The 10,000-nt window shown below is 38.9% G+C and overlaps 1 protein-coding gene across 1 annotated transcript in view; it reads left to right on the forward strand.

Annotated features, from left to right (window-relative positions):
* Window positions 1–10,000, forward strand: part of FOXP2 (forkhead box P2) — a gene marked incomplete at its 3' end in the record, with an annotated part of 394,472 nt that overhangs the window by 202,349 nt on the left and 182,123 nt on the right. The window contains exon 8 of the mRNA XM_082280538.1: window positions 5,789–5,966. Within this exon, the coding sequence (XP_082136664.1) occupies window positions 5,799–5,966 (168 nt within the window). The 5' untranslated portion in view covers window positions 5,789–5,798. The remainder of the gene's footprint in view (window positions 1–5,788; window positions 5,967–10,000) is intronic.

Below are 10,000 nucleotides of genomic sequence, written 5' to 3' on the forward strand. Positions count from 1 at the left end.
CTTCCTCGTGCCAGCCAAGTGCACCTGTTAAGATAACACTGCAGGAAGGATGCCTGTTTTCTTTACCTGGAACTCTATGTGTGTGGGGATGCTGAACTGCTGGTTCTTGTCTCAAGTAAATAAATCTCATCTGTGGTAATTTGCAAAATTCCCATCATCAATTTTATTACAAATCTGTGTTCAAAAAGGCCTTCAGAGGCCCACCATATGAGTGTCCACTTAAAAGTTTTATACTACAGCTTGAATTTTTCAGAGTATTAGTGCTTTCTGTGTTGGGATCAAGACACTGTTGTCCCATTGCTGCCTATTTTATCCGTTTTGGAACTGTTACTATACTCACAGCTACCATCTTCGGTAGTGAGAATATTCTAAATAGTAAAACGATTATCTCACTTTGAATAGATGATTCTTTTACCATGAAAATGATATTTTTTCTTGTGATAGGTGCTGATTTCTATCACTGATGTAGATGATATGTATTCTTTCTCATTACGCTAAGATATGTCCTGTAACGTATAACTGGAAGGTCTGCTTTTCTGAGAGAACTTCCAGCACAAGGTGTTTGGGCATATTTCACATTTTTACAGGTAAAACCTATTTCAGCAGATAGTAGTGTATTAAACCTACTAATATAGATACTTTATTTTACACCTACTAATACAGATAATTTATTTTACACTACTTGAATGGTGTTTGACCTAATTAGTGTTTTAAACATATTAACTTACGTACATATTTAAAAATTATGCAGTGACTTGTCTCTGCTTAACTCAAGCTTTGAAAGCTGTTGTAGATAAAGAAAAAAGAAAACCAACCAAAACCAAACACCCTTACAAATGTTCTCTTAGCTTTCCTAATTTTTTGTTCTCACACATTCAGCGATGTCCTTAATATTTGGCATTTTGATTTATTAAGCAATCTTAAGTATTAAAGGCTTTTAGCGTACACCAGCACAAGATTTCAGATGCATTGTGCCTTGTGTCAATGATGAATTAATTCCAGCAGAGCACAAAAGTTACTATTATTTAAGCCTAGCTCCTCACTTCTGCTTTTACATCACAGTGCAGTTTTAAAAGGCTGCAGACCGGTCTGTGTCTTAGGGAGGGAAGCGAGGCAAATGCGTGGCCATACTGGGGAACCTCAAGTTCGTGGCATTAAGCACTGTGCGCTGCGGGTGTGTCACGTCTGTGGATGGACCAGCGTGGGCACCCTACCGCCAGGGCAGGGCAGCGGGCCCGGGGGTGCAGCCATGTTGCAGGCCTCCCTGTGGAGCCGGGCGGGCGGCCGCTCCGCTCCCAGCGCTGCCCGGCGCTGGCCCTGCGGCCGCTCCGCTCCCGGCGCTGCCCGGTGCTGGCACCGCGGCCGCTCCGCTCCCGGCGCTGCCCGGTGCTGGCCCTGCGGCCGCTCCGCTCCCGGTGCTGGCCCTGCGGCCGCTCCGCTCCCGGTGCTGGCCCTGCGGCCGCTCCGCTCCCGGTGCTGGCACCGCGGCCGCCGCCTCAGCGGCCCCGAGGGCCGGGCGGCGCGCGCCGCTCCCGGGCCACGCGCGGGCCGGGCGGGCCGCGGGCCGGGCCTCGCGTGAGCGGCACGTGCGGGGCACGCCGAGGCCGGGCCGCGCGGGCCGTGCCGCCCCCTGGCGGCCGCTCCGGCGCTGCGCCGCCGCTCCCGCAGCTCCCCCGGGGCCGGGCCGGGCCCAAGCCCTTGGCGCCGCACGGGGCCGTCCGCACCGCCCGGGCCTGGCAGGGCACGACAGACCCCGCGAGCCGGGCGTGACACACACCCTATCATAAACAGAGCAGGTCTAATTGCGGCACGGCGCGCTATCCTGCTATTTGTACAAATAAAAGACCCCGTCTTGATGCAAAATAAACACAAAAGCGCTGTTGTGACTATAACAGGGAGTCATATACTAATTTATATAATAAGTGGTTGTGCACGTTTTATTCAAGATTATGGCTGCAAGAAATGGCATGAATTGCTGGGTGTGTTTAATGCTGGATTATAGCAATTTGAAACATGTCAAACACATGGCTAATGCCTCATGCTTCACTCATTCTTGCGTAAACCTGCATAGCCACCATCCATTATACCCTTGGTAACAACACAATTCTGCAAGTAAATATTGTTACACTAAGTAACCTTTCAATTCAAGTTGTTTAGGAAGAGAAAATGCAATCTTGTGCAGTCAGTTCCAGTGTCAGTTTAATGTTTCAAAAGGGAAGTGGTGTAGAGAATAAGTATCTGTACAGTGACTTGCCGGCCTAAAACACACACGCGTGCACATGCGGGCGCACGGGCACCTAGGAAATGTCCAGTCCACTGCAGGGAGAAAAGTAAAACTGTAGCTTCTAACTTAACAAGGTGGAGTGTTTCTTTTTTTGGTGTGGGTGATAGCTTGGCTACTGTGGCAGGATTAGGTATTCAACCTGCAGTGGAACCACGCACTAAAATGATCTACACTTTCACTCTCTCGTAGACAGCACCAAATATTTCCCCCATACCTTTGTTTAAAATACTGGGTAGCAGAGCTTATATCTCACCTTTGGCGCCAGGAGCTAGAGAATCACAGCAGAAGTAGGTGCTGGTGAATGTGTCTGTGAATGTGGGTGCATGTGTGCGTGTGTGCCTGTGTAGGCATGCTCATGACTGACAGCGAGTGTGACAGCATGAGAAAAGAGAAGGATTAGAAAGTATGAATGTGTATAAATGTGTGTAAACAGGGACCTGTGTATTTTTTCTTGTCCTATTTGAATTATCAAACTTACTGCCTTAGTATCTGGCTGATACCTATGTATTTCCTTTGTATTTATTTATGATTATTTTGGTAACAATCTGCACTACTGTTGTAAAAACAAGAAAAAAGTACATTAGTTTGCTTAGTGAGATGTTGCAGGTTCAAATTATTTTTGTGTCAATAACTCAAGTTACTCATACATAGACATCAGAAATGATCCTCGTTTGGATGTTTTCAGTGCTTCAGTTTGTGAGGATTTAGAGTTGATAGTACATACACACACAAGTGTGTAGATTCACGTGTATATGCAAGAGAAAAGAAGGAAAACAAAAAAGATTCTATGCTCTTGCTTTCTCCAGCAGCCCTTTTTCAGCTGCCGACAGTGAGGAGGGGGCTGAGGACGACCAACACAGTGCATTGCTTGAGCCAAAGTTTTAGAGTTGTTTTTAAAATTAGTATTTTAAAACTAGAAAAAACCCCCACACTTTATTTTTAACATAAAATTACAGGGTCTCTTTTTTCTTCATAAAAATACTTCAGTATTTCTTCCACTTCACTTCGAAATAAATTGCCCTTTCTAGTATTGTTACTCTGTAGTTTCATTCTGTCTGTACCCAGCTGTTGGATTGGATTTGTTGTTTTCTATTGCCAGAGTAGTGTTACTGGTCATGTTACGTTAAAGCCGATTCTGCTGGCTCACAGGCACTTTAACTTTAAATGTAGAGCCTGAACTACACTCTGGGGCTTTGCAAGGATACAAAATCCACAAGACATAAAACCCTCTGGTTAATATGAACTGGAAGACATTTAACCCTTCTTTGCTAATTGTAATGAAGCAGTCAGAGAGATGTAAAAACAGGAGGGATGATGTATTTATTTATTACTTTTCTGGGTGTTTTGTAATGTTTTGATTATCTAACATTTACACCCCTTTGCCCTTTTAATGTGCCTGGCTAAATGTACCAGTGTTATTGTCTAACGTTTGAATTTGTAAAAGATGAACCTGTCTGTTGGTTAAATCTTTGTTTGACTAAAAGAGGATTAACGTTTGAATTTTCCAAATTTCCAAATCCTTGTAACGATACAGCTGATGAAGTGTTTTAAATAAATTTCCACTCTGATATACATGTCTTTTTATTGAAAGTAAATATTGTAAAAATCAGAAAGGGCTGTCTGCTTCCACAGTTGTGGCATACCCGCATTAGAATTTTCATATAACTACTAAGGGCAATCAGACCCTTTTCTCTGAATATTTTAAACATTGTACATGTAAAATTTATGCCTAATTTGAATACTTATTAGCTGCCTAATCTCAGAAAAGAGTATTAGCTTTGTTTTTGCCTTGTAAAATTCATCACTGCTTGTATCACATTTTCCATTTCTATTATTTCTCTTCGCTGATGTTCATAAGTGTTTCAGAAGGACTGTTTCTTCATAAACACATCTGGTGCTGCTGTTGTTTACTGGGCTATAACAGCTGCCCTCCTTTATTTTAACTGTGTTTGTGTTTAGGTTTTTTGCATCCTGTTTATTTCTGACCAGATCATCCTTAAATAACTCATCTTTTGCTATTTTAAAATTTTTTCACACAATGTGTACTTTCACTTTATCGTGTAGGAGCTTGTTTGTGGTAACTCATGCTGCATTTTAATTAATATCCCATGCACATAGTTGAAGTTGTAATGATCCTTTTCCTGCTGTGTTTTTTTTTTTTTTTTCTTAAGGAAGGGCAATTGCTCATACTTTGCAAGGGAGCAAATAGCTAAGTTAAATAATTAGGCTAAACAGCAAGCTTTGTTTCCTTTTCCGAGTTTGCTTATTCATCCCTCTCCCTTCAGAGGTGTTTTTTAAAATCACAGTTCAGCCAGGTTGTTGTGAGGATTCTTGTCAGTAGGTCGGGAGTGAGGATGAAGGAAAGGAGCTCCATTCTGACCCTGCAAGAGCAGGAGAGGACTTTGGTGGCTCTGAGAAGAGACGCTGACCTTTCCATATTACAGATACAAAATGCGCCTTGAAATTCTGGTTTGTAAGGGCACGTTGGTTCTTTATTTACTGCAAAGATTTCAACTGATCTTGGCAGGACATCTCATTGCTATCCTGAAAGTACAGTATATTTATGCAGTGAAAATGATAAAACATTTATTACTGTAGAGAAGGTAATATGCATAATTTATGCTGTTTTTAGCACAATCATTAGTGATATTCTTGATAGATTTTATTTCCAGCTTTCATATCTAATACATGCCTGGAAAATTAATTTTATATCTTTCATTTATTTGCCTATGTTAAAATTGAGTTTTAAGTCATCTTCAAGTGAACAGTTTGATTGCTGCTCATGCATAAGCTTAATTACTTCCCAGGAAGGACAGTATTAAATGTTTTAAATGTCAGAAAAATAAATGAATATCAGCCGTTTGATTAAAAAAATAGGCAATATCTGACGTGTTTGCAGCAGGAGCTTTTTCTTAAAATGCCTCGGAGGCAAAATTTTATTTAGTCACAAAAAAGGAGAAGCCCATTATACTATTTATCATTGGTTGATACCATATGATTTGTAACACCCTTACAAAATTTTAATTTTGTATGATTAGCTGTGCATCATTAAACAACAGCCTTGCATAAGATATGCTGTAAAATTCTGACAGAATCAAGATAGTGAATATTTTAAATAAGGCTGTATAGTCATCCATGGTTGTCAAAGCTAGATAATAGGAAATATAGAGCAGTGTGTGAAATCGTGCTTTCACTTAAACTGGTTTTATAGGTAGACTTTAAAACGTAGTTGTTCATAAATGCTATTGACCATGCTGCGTGCATGGTGTGTTATTTTGGCCATTAAATGTAAGCACACAAAGCTTGCTTATAGAAATCATAATTCCAGTGATTAGCAGCTGTATGAAAGCAGAGTTTGCATTGCATTTCTTGGTAAACGGCTCTGCGAGGCTTTTTTCTTCTTCTAAAGATGCTGTCTGTGTAATTGGCAGAGAGGGACATCTTGATAATGGAAGTGTGAAGGTGTAACGCGTGTGTTAATTGATACTTCTTAATCACTTTTAGGTATTAAGTCATGATGCAGGAATCTGCGACAGAGACAATAAGCAACAGTTCAATGAATCAAAATGGAATGAGCACTCTAAGCAGCCAATTAGATGCTGGCAGCAGAGATGGAAGATCAAGTGGTGACACGAGCACTGAAGTAAGCACAGTAGAACTGCTGCATCTGCAACAACAGCAGGTAAGTTTGTTTTGTTTCCTGTTTGTTTTTAAACAAATAAAGGGCTGTTTTCAGAGGGGCACCTTTTCGGAGACCCTCGGTGTGTGCTGAATGTGGAGTATCGTGGAAGTGAAGAGCACGGGGCATTATTTGTTGTTGTTTTAGTGCACGATAATGCTGAAATGCAAGGATCCCGTTCTTGTGGCAGCAGCATCTTGCTGATATGGCTGCATGCCACCACGATTGCCTGGTGATTAAAATCCCGCAGCGTATTTATAAAAGTTGTGCCGAAGCCTTGCAGTGCATGTTTTCAGGAGCTGTTAGTTTACTGTGCGATTCGGGCGCGCAGGACATGGTGCGGGGTTTTCCACCAGAGGGCCACATTACTTGAGACTTCGCTTCGATTGCAATGAATTGTGCCAAAGTCGGAGCTGGGCAGTGAAGGGACCCTAGTGAAGGGACCAGAGTGACTTTTCTCAGTAAAGGCACTTTGCTGTCGTAGGTGTAATTAAAAAATGCTGGTTAATTCAAAAGCACTGAAATAAAAAAGACAGTGTTCCTGTCTGTGTGTGCTTGCATGGGTGTGAGTGTAACATGGATGTGTAATTTTGAAAATACGGGAAAAGAGAGAAACAGCTTTTCTGTAGGTCTGTTTCCGTTCTCACTCTGAAAACATATATTTTTAAGTTTGTCTGTTTGTGTTCCCAACAAGTTAATGGAGAACTGCTGTTACGTTTAAAATTGTAAAATTCAGCCGTCCGTTGGCTACTGACACCACCTAATTACAAGATGCAATCCATTAATTTTTGTCACTGTAAGATTTCCTTTTAAAACCTGAACAAACAGAGCTCCTACTTTGTCTACCTGAGGAGTTGCCTCTCCATCAGGGAACACAGACTGTACTAATGCAGTGAAGCCCAAACTGTTTGGTAAACAGTTGGGGTCTGATTCTGCACAGTGCCCAGTACCTGCTTCAAACTCCTGAAAGTCTTTGCTCCCTCATTCTTTCATTTGCTGAGCCCACTCAGCACCTTTGGAGTTCAAACCCTTAATTTTAAATGCTGAGGTTTTTCGTTACAACATCAGGTATTGCATTAATAGAAGGAAAGTTGTCTTCTGTTACAAAAAATATTATAAAAATGCTGTTTTATAGAAACATGTTTTAACATGATAGATACACTGCATGTGTACGGGCCTCTGAAATAACAGGTCATAATAGGTCTTAAAATTGAATCATTCTTGGTGCTGAATTAAGCAGTGCACACTAGCTACATTTATAGTAAAATATTTTAAATAGTGACAGAAAATGTGGAAGAAGGAAATGGATGTAGATTGAAATATAAGTTCTTAAGGCTTAACTCTGTGCCTTGCTTCAAATTCAAGTGTATTCTGTTTTAACAGTTGAGCAGTATGACAGTCTGAAGAAATACAGGTTTCAGTGTCTTCATTATGTTCTTAGCAGGTTTCTACCTCTCTCCAGATATACTTTTATGTGTATATATATACCTTGTGTTTTTATACTCTTTTCATAGAAAATTGCATGCATACAAATAGATAAAAAAAATTAATTTGTTTTCATTGAAAATCATGTCATCATCTTTATTCAGGTGTTCAGATTATAAAAGAATTTTAAAATCTTTGTTCAGAAGGAGTGTATCAAATTGGCCAGTATGTTCAGAAAACTAAATTTAAGTGAAATACTTTAAAACACAAAAATACTAACAGAATAATGTGCCACTTACATGTTTCTCAAAGTAGCAGTCCTAGGCATGTGTAGCCAATTTGTCCATACAGCCAGAGATTCCAGTAGATAGCATTTGCAAAGACCACAGAGAATTACAACTGAAGATGAAAATATCCAGCTGAGTACTAATAACAGACAGGTTCTGAGGGGACAGGCTTAGAAGTGACAATCTTTTCTTCAAAACTGTGATTAGATCTTAAATAAGCAGACAGGCAAAGTAAAACCATGGGTACAGTTAATAGGACTCAAGAGGCATTTTATGGTAGGGTCTGCACCATAGGATTTAAATACAACTTGAGTTAGGCATATAAATCCTTCTATAAAATATGTTGATGTGAAACATAAACACTAGTAAACATAGAGTAGGATGTCCTTCAGATAACGGGCATAGCTTTGTGCTACTTTTGCTTTTCTTCCTCCTTTTTCTGTTTCTTGTTTTTTCCCCCTGTTTTTGACCAGATACCTTTTGAAATATGAATTAAGAGGAAAATGATGGCTGCTTTTATTATTGTCACTGTAGTAACTCTCTAAAATGATATTTTTAATATGTGACTTGTCTAGAAAACTTTGACACGTAGAAAAACAGAGGGAACCCTATTGCACCAGTAATTATTATTCTTAAGAATTTTTTATTGTTTAAGTATGTGCAAGATGTACTCATCTCATGGTTTAACATTCTGGATTTGGCTTCTCTGAGTCATTTTATTGGTAGTCTTCAAATAGACAAATCAAGTTTTTATAGCTTTTTCTAAAGGAAGCAAGTAAATGATTGCTGGTTTTAATAATTTCCTTCAACTGGGCGGCTACGTAAAGGGATGCTAATGCTTAAGAATAGGTTTATCAGCCAAGTAAAATCACGAAATAAGTTTTTACTGTGGCATGAATATATACTGGGGAAAGTTAAACAAGAGAAATTTTAGGCTATATAGAAGACCAACTAGGCTAAGTTATTTTTTTTAAGTTATAGATGTATGGATTTATAGAAAGTAAATAAGATAAACCAGACTTCTATATTCTTGTAAGCAATTATGTGGAGTTTGGACACTTGTTATTTGCTTGATGAACTATGTTGTTGTGGTTTTTATACAGAAATGAGAAGTTTGACTTAAATCGGGGATTGAAGTCCTCCTCCATGTATCAAGAGAGAATGACAGTATTCTATAATACATTGTAATATATACCTGGTGATAAATGGATTGGGTGCTGTCACAAGTCATCAGGTCGGCTTTGAAGATGTATGACTAGGATGTAAGCAACTTCTTGTCTTGCTGTTGGTATTTATAAATTTATAAATATTGCTAAAGTGAAGGTAGAGTTTTATTTTAAAAATATGGTGCAAACTGTAATCTGCCCAGACTTGTTTCTTGTGCTTTTTTTGGCTTACGGTGAGCATTCTCTGTTGTATCTGTACATTCGGGCACTTCTGAGCTGTTCACTTTCATTTGTTTCCTTGTATGTTAAAATCAGTGTTAGATACTAGAATGTATAATCCATGGAAAAAGCATATGCTTGATTAAATACATTGACAGATTATTCTGCATTAGATGTAGAATTTTATTTTTATATTAAGTTTGTAGAATTAATTGTTTCTGTCACTAAGGTCAAAATAGTTGCTAAAAAACCGTGATTGCTTTACAGGGTAGATTTGAGCTTGCATTTTGAGTATTCATTAAGTCAATGCTACCAAGATAATCTTTTTAAATGTTTTATGGGAATTTATTGCTTAGAAGCTGTTTCAGTTGACTATGTATAATGTTATTTCTTCAAAGCAGTTTTATTTTGTTAGTATATCATTACTAGCATTTTATTGATACAAAATACAAATAGTACTTCCAAAAGTAAAAATATGGTGATAGCATTCAGGTTATCTTAGTGATGAAAAAATAGAAGTTTTGCTTTCTTATGTGTTTTTTTCCTTGTGATTATTTAAAAAGGAGGAGGAAAACAATAGGGGGGAGTTTGTTTTTTATGTGAAGTCTTGAATTAGGTGTTAACAAAACTTACGTTTCTGTATGTTGGAGAGTAGTTCTATTTACTAAACCACTAGAAACTTGCATTTTGGCTCTCTGAAAGAGAAAATAATTCTCTCATACTGTAGAGGAAGTTTGTATTAAAAAGTGACATTAAAATATGCAGCTGCTACATCTGTAGCAAAAGCTGATTCCATAAAGCATACTGATGACATGTAAGTTAAATAGAAAACTTCTTACTGCATCTGATTGTACTTATTATTACTTAAATTGACCCTGGCATATTAGGCAAAAATGCCTCTTCCTAGTGATTTAAAACAGAAGTTAAAATTATGGAAAGG

The sequence above is a fragment of the Coloeus monedula genome (assembly GCF_965178545.1).
Source record: "Coloeus monedula genome assembly, chromosome: 4".
Taxonomy (NCBI): Eukaryota; Metazoa; Chordata; class Aves; order Passeriformes; family Corvidae; genus Coloeus; species Coloeus monedula.